This window comes from Oncorhynchus keta, chromosome 24 (assembly GCF_023373465.1).
Source record: "Oncorhynchus keta strain PuntledgeMale-10-30-2019 chromosome 24, Oket_V2, whole genome shotgun sequence".
In the NCBI taxonomy this organism is placed as follows: Eukaryota; Metazoa; Chordata; class Actinopteri; order Salmoniformes; family Salmonidae; genus Oncorhynchus; species Oncorhynchus keta.
Genome location: NC_068444.1, coordinates 1,488,162 through 1,502,927, shown reverse-complemented (window position 1 = coordinate 1,502,927; position 14,766 = coordinate 1,488,162). Strand labels below are relative to the sequence as shown.

General features: G+C 47.4%; 1 protein-coding gene across 9 annotated transcripts in view; it reads left to right on the top strand.

Moving 5' to 3' along the window:
* LOC127911283 (protein jagged-1b-like) overlaps positions 1–14,766 on the top strand; it is a 251,790-nt gene that overhangs the window by 219,979 nt on the left and 17,045 nt on the right. For all 9 annotated transcript variants that reach the window (XR_008077703.1, XR_008077707.1, XR_008077702.1 and 6 more), the window contains exons 22-25: positions 1,893–2,002; positions 4,687–4,944; positions 9,743–9,874; positions 14,345–14,495. Coding sequence is in view for 2 of the 9 variants with exons in the window: in XM_052477450.1 (XP_052333410.1) it covers positions 1,893–2,002; positions 4,687–4,944; positions 9,743–9,874; positions 14,345–14,495 (651 nt within the window). In the remaining 7 variants the exon portion in view is untranslated. The remainder of the gene's footprint in view (positions 1–1,892; positions 2,003–4,686; positions 4,945–9,742; positions 9,875–14,344; positions 14,496–14,766) is intronic.

Genomic DNA, 14,766 nt, shown 5'->3' with positions numbered 1-14,766 from the left:
CAACAGCAGCAGGAGGTCAACGACCTCTTTAACAGCAGGAGGTCAACAACCTCTTTAACAGCAGGAGGTCAACGACCTCTTTAACAGCAGGAGGTCAACGACCTCTTTAACAGCAGGAGGTCAACGACCTCTTTAACAGCAGGAGGTCAATGACCTCTTTAACAGCAGGAGGTCAACGACCTCTTTAGCAGCAGGAGGTCAACGACCTCTTTAACAACAGGAGATCAATGACCTCTTTAACAGCAGGAGGTCAACGACCTCTTTAACAACAGGAGGTCAACGACCTCTTTAACAACAGGAGATCAACGACCTCTTTAACAGCAGGAGGTCAACGACCTCTTTAACAACAGGAGGTCAACGACCTCTTTAACAGTCAACGACCTCAGGAGGTCAACGACCTCTTTAACAACAGGAGGTCAACGACCTCTTTAACAGCAGGAGGTCAACGACCTCTTTAACAGCAGGAGGTCAACGACCTCTTTAACAACAGGAGGTCAACGACCTCTTTAACAGCAGGAGGTCAACGACCTCTTTAACAGCAGGAGGTCAACGACCTCTTTAACAGCAGGAGGTCAACGACCTCTTTAACAACAGGAGGTCAACGACCTCTTTAACAGCAGGAGATCAACGACCTCTTTAACAGCAGGAGGTCAACGACCTCTTTAACAGCAGGAGGTCAACGACCTCTTTAACAGCAGGAGGTCAACGACCTCTTTAACAGCAGGAGGTCAACGACCTCTTTAACAGCAGGAGGTCAACGACCTCTTTAACAACAGGAGATCAACGACCTCTTTAACAGCAGGAGGTCAACGACCTCTTTAACAGCAGGAGGTCAACGACCTCTTTAACAACAGGAGGTCAACGACCTCTTTAACAACAGGAGGTCAACGACCTCTTTAACAGCAGGAGGTCAACGACCTCTTTAACAGCAGGAGGTCAACGACCTCTTTAACAGCAGGAGGTCAACGACCTCTCTCTCTCTCTCTCTCTCTGTCTCTTTCTGTCTCTCTCTCTGTCTCTTTCTGTCTCTCTCTCTTTCAGTCACTCTCTGTCTTTCTCTCTTTCAGTCACTCTCTCTTTCAGTCTCTCTCTCTGTCTCTCGCTCTTTCAGTCTCTCTGTCTCTCTCTCTGCCTCTCTCTCTGTCTCTCTCTTTCAGTCACTCTCTGTCTCTCTCTTTCAGTCACTCTCTGTCTCTCTCTTTCAGTCTCTCTCTGTCTCTCTCTCTTTCAGTCTGTCTCTCTCTCTTTCAGTCTCTCTCTCTGTCTCTCTCTCTTTCATTCTCTCTTTCAGTCTCTGTCTCTGCCTCTCTCTCTTTCAGTCTCTCTCTTTCAGTCTCTCTCTGTCTCTCTCTCTTTCAGTCTGTCTCTCTCTTTGTCTCTCTCTTTCAGTCTCTCTCTTTCAGTCTCTCTCTCTCTGCCTCTCTCTCTTTCAGTCTCTCTGTCTTTCTCTCTTTCAGTCACTCTCTCTTTCAGTCTCTCTCTCTGTCTCTCGCTCTTTCAGTCACTCTCTCATGCTCTCACACTCACTCTCTCACACTCGGTGTGTCTCTCACACACACACACACTCACACTCTCCCACTCCGTGTGTCTCTCAACACACACACACACACACACACACACACACACACACACACACACACACACACACACACACACACACACACACACACACACACACACACACACACAGTCAGTGTGGTCCTTCTGTAGCTCTGTAGCTCAGTTGGTAGAGCATGGCGCTTGTAACGCCAGGGTAGTGGGTTCGATTCCCGGGACCACCCATACGTAGAATGTATGCACACATGACTGTAAGTCGCTTTGGATAAAAGCGTCTGCTAAATGGCATATATTATTATATTATGACATGTAAGTATTGTGTATGTGTGTTCCAGTGACAGGGAGACCGTGCTCAGGGAACAGTCGTGTCACCCCTGATTTAGCCAAGTGGGATGAGGACTGCAACACCTGCCAGTGCTTTAATGGGAAGGTTGTCTGTACTCGAGTACGTATCTAAACCCTTACCTTTACCTTGTTAACAAACTATAAACTCTTACATTTACCTTGTTAACAAACTATAAACTCTTACCTTTACCTTGTTAACAAACTATAAACTCTTACCTTTACCTTGTTAACAAACTATAAACTCTTACCTTTATCTTGTTAACAAACTATAGACTCTTACCTTTACCTTGTTAACAAACTATAAACTCTTACCTTTACCTTGTTAACAAACTATAAACTCTTACCTTTACCTTGTTAACAAACTATAAACTCTTACCTTTACCTTGTTAACAAACTATAAACTCTTACCTTTACCTTGTTAACAAACTATAAACTCTTACCTTTACCTTGTTAACAAACTATAAACGCTTACCTTTACCTTGTTAACAAACTATAGTCTCTTACCTTTACCTTGTTAACAAACTATAAACTCTTACCTTTACCTTGTTAACAAACTATAAACTCTTACCTTTACCTTGTTAATAAACTATAGTCTCTTACCTTTACCTTGTTAACAAACTATAAACTCTTACCTTTACCTTGTTAACAAACTATAAACTCTTACCTTTACCTTGTTAACAAACTATAGTTTTGGCAATTCGGTTAGGGCATCTACTTTGTTCATGACACAAGTAATTTATCCAACATTTGTTCACAGACAGATTATTTCACTTATAATTCACTGTATCACAATTCCAGTGGGTCAGAAGTTTACATACACTAAGTTGACTGGGCACTTAAACACCTTGGAAAATTCCAGAAAATGATGGCATGGCTTTAGAAGCTTCTGATAGGCTAATTGACATAATTTGAGTCAATTGGAGGTGTACCTGTGGATGTATTTCAAGGCCTACCTTCAAACTCAGTGCCTCTTTGCTTGACATCATGGGAAAATCAAAAGAAATCAGCCAAGACCTCAGAATAAAATTGTAGACCTCCACAAGTCTGGTTCATCCTTGGGAGCAATTTCCAAATGCCTGAAGGTACCACGTTCATCTGTAAAAACAATAGTACGCAAGTATAAACGTATAAAGACCACGCAGCCGTCATACCTCTCAGGAAGGAGACGCGTTCTGTCTTCTAGAGATGAACGTACTTTGCGAAAAGTGCAAATCAATCCCAGAACAACAGAAAAGGACCTTGTGAAGATGCTGGAGGAAACAGGTACAAAAGTATCTATATCCACAGTAAAACAAGTCTTATATCGACATAACCTGAAACGCCGCTCAGCAAGGAAGAAGCCACTGCTCCAAAACCGCCATAAAAAATACAGATTACGGTTGGCAACTGCACATGGGAACAAAGATCATACTTTTTGGAGAAATGTCCTCTGGTATGATGAAACAAAAATAGAATTGTTTGTGCACTTCACAAAATAGATGGCATCATGAGGGAGAAAAATGATGTGGATATATTGAAGCAACATCTCAAGACATCAGTCAGGAAGTTAAAGCTTTGTCGCAAATGGGTCTTCCGAATGGACAATGACCCCAAGCATATTTCCAATGTCAAGGTATTGGAGTGGCCATCACAAAGCCCTGACCTCAATCCTATAGCAAATGTGTGGTCAGAACTGAAAATGTGCATGTGAGCAAGAAGGCCTACAAACCTGACTCATTTACTATCAGTAGGAATGGGTCAAAATTCACCCAACTTATTGTGGGAAGCTTGTGGAAGGCTACCCGAAATGTTTGACCCAAGTTAAACAATTTAAGGCAATGCTACCAAATACTAATTGAGTGTATGTAAACTTCTGACCCACTGGGAATGTGATGAAAGAAATAAAAGCTGAAATAAATCATTCTCTCTACTCTTCTATTCTTCTGACATTTCACATTCTTAAAATAAGGTGGTGATCCTAACTGACCTAAGACAGGGATTTTTTATTAGGATGTCAGGAATTGTGAAAAAATAAGTTTAAATGTATTTGCCTAAGGTGTTATGTAAACTTCCGACTTCAACTGTAGATGTATCTTAGAGGGCTGCAAAACTCTACCGCTACCTTTCCCAAAAAGTTCCAGGATTTCCAGAAATCCTCATTAGAGTTCCCAGTTGGAGGATTCCTGAATTCAGGGGGGAATTATCAGGGAGGGAGCTGGGATTGGGATTCCTGAATTCAGAGGGGAATTATCAGGGAGGGAGCTGGGATTGGGATTCCTGAATTCAGAGGGGAATTATCAGGGAGGGAGCTGGGATTGGGATTCCTGAATTCAGAGGGGAATTATCAGGGAGGGAGCTGGGATTGGGATTCCTGAATTCAGAGGGGAATTATCAGGGAGGGAGCTGGGATTGGGATTCCTGAATTCAGAGGGGAATTATCAGGGAGGGAGCTGGGATTGGGATTCCTGAATTCAGAGGGGAATTATCAGGGAGGGAGCTGGGATTGGGATTCCTGAATTCAGGGGGGAATTATCAGGGAGGGAGCTGGGATTGGGATTCCTGAATTCAGAGGGGAATTATCAGGGAGGGAGCTGGGATTGGGATTCCTGAATTCAGGGGGGAATTATCAGGGAGGGAGCTGGGATTGGGAATCCTGGAAAACCTGGCAATGTTGGGAAAGTCACTGTAATGTTTTAACCCTGGTGTCTTGAATGTGTCTTTCCTGTATCTCACATTTAGATATTTTGGTTTTACAGACGTGATTTACGTGACGTATTGATTGATTCTTTAATTGATTGATTTCAGATGTGGTGTGGTCTTAGGTCCTGCCGAGTCAGCGGTGGGGTTAAAGGCCACGGTAGCAGAGGAGGTGGGGTCGGGTGTCTGTCTGGTCAGAGCTGTGAACCAATCAGGGAGGAGCAGTGTTTCATCCGACCGTGTCTGGGTCAGGGGGAGTGCCACCCCTCCTCCCCACCGCCCAACAAATGCCACCCCAGCTCCGGTTACCACGACAACAGCTGTGCTAACGTAACACTTACGTTCACCAAAGATACCATGCCCAGGGTGAGTCAGAGTAGAGAGATTAATGTCCCTCTTTTCTTCCCTACTACCCTTCTACTCAGCAGCTCAGCAGCTCAGACACTCTCTAACCTATTCCATATAGTGCACTACTTTTGCCTATGAAGCCACACATTGAGTTAAGGGGCTATTGGGTCACTTTCCCTTTCCTACTCCACCTTTCTGCTCTCAGCTTAGCCGTTTGGCTCTCAGCTTAGCCGTTAGGTCCCCCTCTCCTCATCCTCTGGTCCCCTCTCTCCTCATCCTCTGGTCCCCCTCTCTCCTCATCCTCTGGTCCCCCTCTCTCCTCATCCTCTGGTCCCCCTCTCTCCTCATCCTCTGGTCCCCCTCCCTCTCCATCCTCTGGTCCCCCTCTCTCCTCATTCTCTGTTCCCCCTCTCTCCTCTTCCTCTGGTCCCCTCTCTCCTCTCCCTCTGGTCCCCCTCTCTCCTCTCTCTCTGGTCCCCCTCTCTCCTCTTTCTCTGGCCCCTCTCTCCATCTCTCTGGTCCCCCTCTCTCCTCATCCTCTGGTCCCCCTCTCTCCTCATCCTCTGGTCCCCCTCTCTCCATCCTCTGGTCCCCCTCTCTCCTCATCCTCTGGTCCCCCTCTCTCCTCATTGTCTGGTCCCCCTCTCTCCATCCTCTGGTCCCCCTCTCTCCTCATCCTCTGGTCCCCCTCTCTCCTCATCCTCTGGTCCCCTCTCTCCTCATCCTCTGGTCCCCCTCTCTCCTCATCCTCTGGTCCCCCTGTCTCCATCCTCTGGTCCCCCTCTCTCCTCATCCTCTGGTCCCCCTCTCTCCTCTTCCTCTGGTCCCCCTCTCTCCTCATCCTCTGGTCCCCCTCTCTCTCCTCTTCCTCTGGTCCCCCTCTCTCCTCATCCTCTGGTCCCCCTCTCTCCTCATCCTCTGGTCCCCCCTCTCCTCATTCTCTGGTCCCCCTCTCTCTTCATCCTCTGGTCCCCCTCTCTCCTCATCCTCTGGTCCCCCTCTCTCCTCTTCCTCTGGTCCCCCTCTCTCCTCATCCTCTGGTCCCCCTCTCTCCTCATCCTCTGGTCCCCCTCTCTGTGCCTGTGCTTCGACACAGTCCTGCCTCTGAGCTCTACGGACATTTCCTTCAACCTCATGGCTTGGTTTTTGCTCTGACATGCACTGTCAACAGTGGGACCTTACATAGACAGGTGTGAGCCTTAGCAAATCATGTCCATGAATTTAACACAGGTGGACTCCAATCCAAAGTTTAACAAATATTATTATTGATGATATTTACAATGTGATTTGAATAGTTCTTCACTGGTTGACCTTTTCTTGTGTCAACAGGTCACAAATCTTGCTGCTGTGATGTCACACTGTGGTTTTTCTCCCTGTAGATATGGGAGATTATCAAAATTGGGTTTGTTTTCGGATTCTTTGTGGGTCTGTGTGATCTGAGGGAAATATGTCTCTCTAATATGGTCATACATTTGTCAGGAGGTTAGGAAGTGCATCTCAGTTCCCACCTCATTTTGTGGGCAGTGAGCACATAGCCCGTCTTCTCTTGAGAGCCATGTCTACCTACGGCGGCCTTTCTCAATAGCAAGGTTATGCTCACTGAGTCTGTACTTAGTCAAAGCTTTCCTTACGTTTGGGTCAGTCACAGTGGTCAGGTATTCTGCCACTGTGTACTCTCTGTTTAGGGTCAGTCACAGTGGTCAGGTATTCTGCCACTGTGTACTCTCTGTTTAGGGTCAGTCACAGTGGTCAGGTATTCTGCCACTGTGTACTCTCTGTTTAGGGTCAGTCACAGTGGTCAGGTATTCTGCCACTGTGTCCTCTCTGTTTAGGGTCAGTCACAGTGGTCAGGTATTCTGCCACTGTGTACTCTCTGTTTAGGGTCAGTCACAGTGATCAGGTATTCTGCCACTGTGTACTCTCTGATTAGGGCCAGTCACAGTGGTCAGGTATTCTGCCACTCTCTGTTTAGGGTCAGTCACAGTGGTCAGGTATTCTGCCACTCTCTGTTTAGGGTCAGTCACAGTGGTCAGGTATTCTGCCACTGTGTCCTCTCTGTTTAGGGTCAGTCACAGTGGTCAGGTATTCTGCCACTGTGTACTCTCTGTTTAGGGTCAGTCACAGTGGTCAGGTATTCTGCCGCTGTGTACTCTCTGTTTAGGGTCAGTCACAGTGGTCAGGTATTCTGCCACTGTGTCCTCTCTGTTTAGGGCCAGTCACAGTGGTCAGGTATTCTGCCGCTGTGTACTCTCTGTTTAGGGCCAGTCACAGTGGTCAGGTATTCTGCCACTGTGTCCTCTCTGTTTAGGGTCAGTCACAGTGGTCAGGTATTCTGCCGCTGTGTACTCTCTGTTTAGGGCCAGTCACAGTGGTCAGGTATTCTGCCACTGTGTCCTCTCTGTTTAGGGTCAGTCACAGTGGTCAGGTATTCTGCCACTGTGTACTCTCTGTTTAGGGTCAGTCACAGTGGTCAGGTATTCTGCCACTGTGTACTCTCTGTTTAGGGCCAGTCACAGTGGTCAGGTATTCTGCCACTCTCTGTTTAGGGTCAGTCACAGTGGTCAGGTATTCTCCCACTGTGTACTCTCTGTTTAGGGCCAGTCACAGTGGTCAGGTATTCTCCCACTGTGTACTCTCTGTTTAGGGTCAGTCACAGTGGTCAGGTATTCTGCCACTGTGTACTCTCTGTTTAGGGTCAGTCACAGTGGTCAGGTATTCTGCCACTGTGTACTCTCTGTTTAGGGCCAGTCACAGTGGTCAGGTATTCTGCCACTCTCTGTTTAGGGTCAGTCACAGTGGTCAGGTATTCTGCCACTGTGTCCTCTCTGTTTAGGGCCAGTCACAGTGGTCAGGTATTCTGCCACTGTGTACTCTCTGTTTAGGGCCAGTCACAGTGGTCAGGTATTCTGCCACTGTGTCCTCTCTGTTTAGGGTCAGTCACAGTGGTCAGGTATTCTGCCGCTGTGTACTCTCTGTTTAGGGCCAGTCACAGTGGTCAGGTATTCTGCCACTGTGTCCTCTCTGTTTAGGGTCAGTCACAGTGGTCAGGTATTCTGCCACTGTGTACTCTCTGTTTAGGGTCAGTCACAGTGGTCAGGTATTCTGCCACTGTGTACTCTCTGTTTAGGGCCAGTCACAGTGGTCAGGTATTCTGCCACTCTCTGTTTAGGGTCAGTCACAGTGGTCAGGTATTCTCCCACTGTGTACTCTCTGTTTAGGGCCAGTCACAGTGGTCAGGTATTCTCCCACTGTGTACTCTCTGTTTAGGGTCAGTCACAGTGGTCAGGTATTCTGCCACTGTGTACTCTCTGTTTAGGGTCAGTCACAGTGGTCAGGTATTCTGCCACTGTGTACTCTCTGTTTAGGGCCAGTCACAGTGGTCAGGTATTCTCCCACTTCTCCAGGTTCATCTCTCTGTAGGTTACGGCTCTGTGGGGTGTGTTTGTGAACAGAGGACCAGCTTGCTTAGGGGACACTTCTCCAGTTTCATCTCTCTGTAGGTTATGGCTCTGTGAGGTGTGTTTGTGAACAGAGGACCAGCTTGCTTAGGGGACACTTCTCCAGTTTCATCTCTCTGTAGGTTATGGCTCTGTGAGGTGTGTTTGTGAACAGAGGACCAGCTTGCTTAGGGGACACTTCTCCAGGTTCATCTCTCTGTAGGTTATGGCTCTGTGGTGGAAGCATCGTTTCCTTTTAGGTGGTTGTAGAATTGAATAGTTTTTTTTGTGGATTTTGTTAATTAGCGGGTATCGGCCTAATTCTGCTCTTTATGCATTATTTGGTGTTTTACATTGTACAAAGAGGATTTTTTTTCAGAATTCTGCTTGCAGAATCTTAATTTGGTGTTTGTCCAATTTGTGAATTTTTGGTTGGTGAGCGGACCTCACAACCAGAAAGGGCAGTGGGTTCTATAACTGATTCAAGTATTTGAGTTTTGATGTTTTGGCAGAGTGCTGATGTTAGTCTCACTCTGTCTCCTCTCTCTCTCTCTAACCCTCTCTAACCCTCTCTGTCTCTCTCTAACCCCTCTCTCTCTCTCTCTCTAACCCTCTCTCTCTCTCTCTAACCCTCTCTCTCTCTAACCCCCTCTCTCTCTCTCTCTAACCCTCTCTCTCTCTCTCTAACCCTCTCGTTCTCTCTCTAACCCTCTCTTTCTTTCTCTAACCCCTCTCTCTCTCTCTCTAACCCTCTCTTTCTCTCTGTCTCTCTCTAACCCCCCCCTCTCTCTCTCTAACCCTCTCTTTCTCTCTCTCTAACCCTCTCTCTCTCTCTCTCTCTCTCTCTAACCCTCTCTTTCTCTAACCCTCTCTCTCTCTAACCCTCTCTCTCTCTAACCCTCTCTGTCTCTCTCTAACCCTCTCTTTTCTCTCTCTCTCTAACCCTCTCTCTCTCTCTCTCTCTCTAACCCTCTCTTTCTCTCTCTCTCTCTCTATCCCTCTCTTTCTCTCTCTCTAACCCCCTCTCTCTAACCTCTCTCTCTCTCTAACCCTCTCTCTCTCTCTAACCCTCTCTGTCTCTCTCTAACCCTCTCTTTTCTCTCTCTCTAACCCTCTCTCTCTCTCTCTCTAACCCTCTCTTTCTCTCTCTCTCTCTCTATCCCTCTCTTTCTCTCTCTCTAACCCCTCTCTCTAACTCTCTCTCTCTCTCTCTAACCCTCTCTCTCTCTCTAACCCTCTCTCTCTGTTTCCCCCTCTCTCTCTCTCTCTAACCGTCTCTCTGTTTCCCTCTCTCTCTCTCTGTTTCTCTCTCACTCTCTCTGTTTCTCTAACTCTCTCTGTCTCTCGCTCTCTCCCTCTCTCGCTATCTCTCTCTCCAGGGTCTGAGTATTGAGGCAGTGTGTAAGCAGCTGAGACAACTGTACGTGGTCAAGAATGTGTCCTCTGAGTGTTCTGTTTCCATAACCTGTGACCCTTCAACCTCCGCCAGCAACGAGATCCATCTCAGCATAGTAAGTCACGTCCTGTCACGTCCTGTCACGTCCTGTCACGTCCTGTCACGTCCTGTCACGTGTGTGTACGTTTGTCAGGAGTTTGGGTTCAAGTGGACTGTAGTAAGGAAAATGGGAAATAATGTATGCGAAGCTGGCATGCTTAACCCTCCCTCATCATCAATACATCTAGTCTACAGTACTGAGCTCCTGACTCTAAAACCCAGTCTATACTCCCTATATATTCTCTCTGAGGCAAGGTGGTGTGTTTTTCATGTGTCACATGCATGTAAATATATATAAATATATAATAGGGTAATAGTTACACATTAGATACACTGTTTTGGTGAACTTACTTTTGGTCAGGAGTGGTGCTCTATTGTTTATTTTTATTTCACCTTTATTTAACCAGGTAGACCAGATCACCTTTATTTAACCAGGTAGACCAGATCACCTTTATTTAACCAGGTAGACACCAGATCACCTTTATTTAACCAGGTAGACCAGATCACCTTTATTTAACCAGGTAGACCAGATCACCTTTATTTAACCAGGTAGACCAGATCACCTTTATTTAACCAGGTAGACCAGATCACCTTTATTTAACCAGGTAGACCAGATCACCTTTATTTAACCAGGTAGACACCAGATCACCTTTATTTAACCAGGTAGACCAGTTCACCTTTATTTAACCAGGTAGACCAGTTCACCTTTATTTAACCATGTAGAGAGTCGGTCCGAGAATTGAACCCTGTGGCACCCCATAGACTGCCAGAGGTCTGGACAACAGGCCCTCTGATCTGACACACTGAACTCTATCAGAGAAGTAGTTGGTGATTGACAGAGTCGAAAGCCTTGGCCAGGTCGATGAATACGGCTGCACAGTAATGTCTCTTATCGATGGCGGATTATGATGTCGTTTAGGACCTTGAGCGTGGCTGAGGTGCACCCATGACCAGCTCTGAAAACAGATTGCATAGCAGAGAAGGTACAGTGGGATTCGAAATGGTCGGTAATCTGTTTGTTAAAATGGCTTTCGAAGACCTTAGAAAGGCAGGGTAGAATAGATATAGGTCTGTAGCAGTATGGGTATAGAGTGTCTCCCCCTTTGAAGAGGGGGATGACCGTGGTAGCTCTCCAATCTTTAGGAATCTCAGACGATACAAAAGAGAGGTTGAACAGGCTGGTAATAGGGGTTGCAACAATGGCGGTGGATAATTTTAGAAAGAGAGGGTCCAGATTGTCAAGCCCAGCTGATTTATAGGGATCCAGATTCTGCAGCTCTTTCAGGACATCAGCTGTTTGGGTTTTGGTGAAGTAGAAGGGCTTGGGCAAGTTGCTGCAGGGGTACTGAGATGTTGGCGGGGTAGCCAGGTGGAGAAATGTTTATTGAAATTCTCGATTATTGTAGATTTATTGCTGGTGACCGTGTTTCCTATCCTCAGTGCAGTGGGCAGCTGGGAGGAGGTGCTCTTATTCTCCATGGACTTTACAGTGTTTCCTATCCTCAGTGCAGTGGGCAGCTGGGAGGAGGTGCTCTTATTCTCCATGGACTTTACAGTGTTTCCTAGCCTCAGTGCAGTGGGCAGCTGGGAGGAGGTGCTCTTATTCTCCATGGACTTTACAGTGTTTCCTAGCCTCAGTGCAGTGGACAGCTGGGAGGAGGTGCTCTTATTCTCCATGGACTTTACAGTGTTTCCTAGCCTCAGAGCAGTGGGCAGCTGGGAGGAGGTGCTCTTATTCTCCATGGACTTTACAGTGTTTCCTAGCCTCAGAGCAGTGGGCAGCTGGGAGGAGGTGCTCTTATTCTCCATGGACTTTACAGTGTTTCCTAGCCTCAGAGCAGTGGGCAGCTGGGAGGAGGTGCTCTTATTCTCCATGGACTTTACAGTGTTTCCTAGCCTCAGAGCAGTGGGCAGCTTGGAGGAGGTGCTGTTATTCTCCATGGACTTTACAGTGTCCCAAAACGTTTTGGAGTTAGAGCTACAGGATGCAAATTTCTGTTTGAAAAAGCTAGCCTTTGCTTTCCTGACTGACTGCGTGTATTGGTTCCTGACTTCCCTGAAAAGTTGCATATCGCGTGGGTTATTCAAAGCTAGTGCAGAACATCACAGGATGTTTTTGTGCTGATCTAGGGCAGTCATGTGTAGCTCTGTCCAGCTCTGTTCAGCTCTGTGGAGCTCTGTTCAGCTCTGTGGAGCTCTGTTCAGCTCTGTGGAGCTCTGTTCAGCTCTGTGGAGCTCTGTCCAGCTGTGTGGAGTGATTTGGAACTCTGTGGAGTGATGTGGAGCTCTGTGGAGTGATGTGGAACTCTGTGGAGTGATGTGGAGCTCTGTGGGTGATGTGGAGCTCTGTGGAGTGATTTGGAGCTCTGTGGAGTGATGTGGAACTCTGTGGAGTGATGTGGAACTCTGTGGAGTGATGTGGAGCTCTGTGGAGTGATGTGGAGCTCTGTGGAGTGATGTGGAGCTCTGTGGAGTGATGTGGAACTCTGTGGAGTGATGTGGAACTCTGTGGAGTGATGTGGAGCTCTGTGGAGTGATGTGGAGCTCTGTGGAGTGATGTGGAACTCTGTGGAGTGATGTGGAACTCTGTGGAGTGATGTGGAACTCTGTGGAGTGATGTGGAGCTCTGTGGAGTGATGTGGAACTCTGTGGAGTGATGTGGAGCTCTGTGGAGTGATGTGGAACTCTGTGGAGTGATGTGGAGCTCTGTGGAGTGATGTGGAACTCTGTTGAGTGATTTGGAGCTCTGTGGAGTGATGTGGAACTCTGTTGAGTGATTTGGAGCTCTGTGGAGTGATGTGGAACTCTGTTCAGCTGTATTGAGCGACATGATGTCGTGGAGTATTGTGTTCAAAGCTGAAAAGATAAACACCTATAACACTAAACTAATTCTATATCTGATGAAGATGCTGTGATAGGATGTTGTGTAGCAAGACTTCTCCAACTCGGGTTACAAATGCTGCCAACTTTCCCCAAGTTCTATTGTCCCTCGCCCAGAATTCCTGGTTGAAAAATGGCGTTATGATTCCAGAATTCCTTCAACCTGGATTTCTGAGAAACCAAGGAATTTTGTTTCAGAAATTGCTCTGTTAGACTGCAGCCAAGGACAGAAAAAAGCATCAAAACTGGTAATCTGACGAAGGCATTATGTATCAAGACGTTTTTCAACATACAATACCTAACCCCTCTTGTGTTTTCTCAGCTCCATCTCTCCCAACAACTGTGGTCGGTTTTCATAGGGGATAAACCTAGTCACATGTAGCCATCCTTCCCATTGTCACCACATCGACATGAGAAGGACTAACGAGGCTTTGATGAAGCAGAAGACACATTTTGTTACATATTTGATTCTTCTTTCCAGGAACAGCGGCTAGACAGATCACCTACTGTATAAAGGAGATAAGATACACAACACCTCTCTCTCTCCTCGCTCTCTTCTCTCTCCTCGCTCTCTTCTCGCTCTCTTCTCTCTCCTCGCTCTCTCTCTCTCTCTCCTCTCTCTCTTCTCTCTCTCTCCTCACTCTCTTCTCTCTCTCTCTCTCTCTCTCTCTCTCCTCACTCTCGCTTTCTTCTCTCACTCTCTGCGCTCTTCTCTCTCTCTCTTCTCTCTCTCTCTCTTCGCTCTTCTCTCTCCTCTCTCTTCGCTCTCTCTCTCTCCTCACTCTATCTCTCTCCTCTCTCTCTCTCTCTCTCTCTCTTCACTCTCCTCTCTCTCCTCGCTCTCTCTCTCCTCACTCTCTCTGTCCTCACTCTCTCTCTCTTTGCTCTTCTCTCTCCTCTCTCTCTCTCTCTCTCTCTCTCTCTCTCTCTCTCTCTCTCCTCCTCTCTCTCTCCTCGCTCTCTCTCTCTCCTCACTCTCCCTCTCTCCTCACTCTCTCTCTCTCCTCACTCTCCCTCTCTCCCTACTCTCTCTCTCCTCACTCTCTCTCTCTCTCTCTGTCTCTCTCTCTCTCTCCTCTCTCGCTCTCTCTCTCTCCTCACTCTCTCTCTCTGCTCTCTCTTCACTCTCCTCTCTCTCCTCGCTCTCTCTCTCCTCACTCTCTCTGTCCTCACTCTCTCTCTCTCTTTGCTCTTCTCTCTCCTCTCTCTCTCTCTCTCCTCACTCTCTCTCTCTCCTCTCTCTCTTTGCTCTTCTCTCTCCTCTCTCTCCTCGCTCTCTCTCTCCTCACTCTCTCTGTCCTCACTCTCTCTCTCTTTGCTCTTCTCACTCCTCTCTCTCTCTCTCTCCTCACTCTCTCTCTCCTCTCTCTCCTCGCTCTCTCTCTCTCTCCTCACTCTCTCTCTCTTCTCTCTGTCTCTCTCTCCTCACTCTCACTCTCTCCTCCTCTCTCTCTCCTCTCTCTCTCTCTCCTCTCTCTCTCTCCTCACTCTCTCTCTCCTCACTCTCCCTCTCCTCTTTCTCTCCTCCTCTCTCTCTCTCCTCCTCTCCCTCTCCTCTCTCTCTCCTCACTCTCTCTCTCTCCTCTCTCTCTCTTGCTCTCTTCAGTACACAGTGGACCAGTGGATGGACAGATCACCTATAAAGGAGATAACAGAGAGGATCATCGATCTGGTGTCTAAACGCCATGGCAACAACAGCATCATCACCGCCATTGCTGAGGTCAGAGTTCAGCGGACGCCGAGCACTAGCCACACCGGTATGAACCCCCTGCAACACAGACACACAGCCAAACCGGTACACACACACACACACAGCCAAACCGGTACACACCACACACACACACACACACACACACACACACACACACACACACACACACACACACACACACACACACACACACACACACACACACACACACACACACACACACACACACACACACACACACACACGGTACACACCACACACACACAGCCTCTCTGTTTTCTCTCTGTCAATTTCAATTTATTGACATGGGAAACATA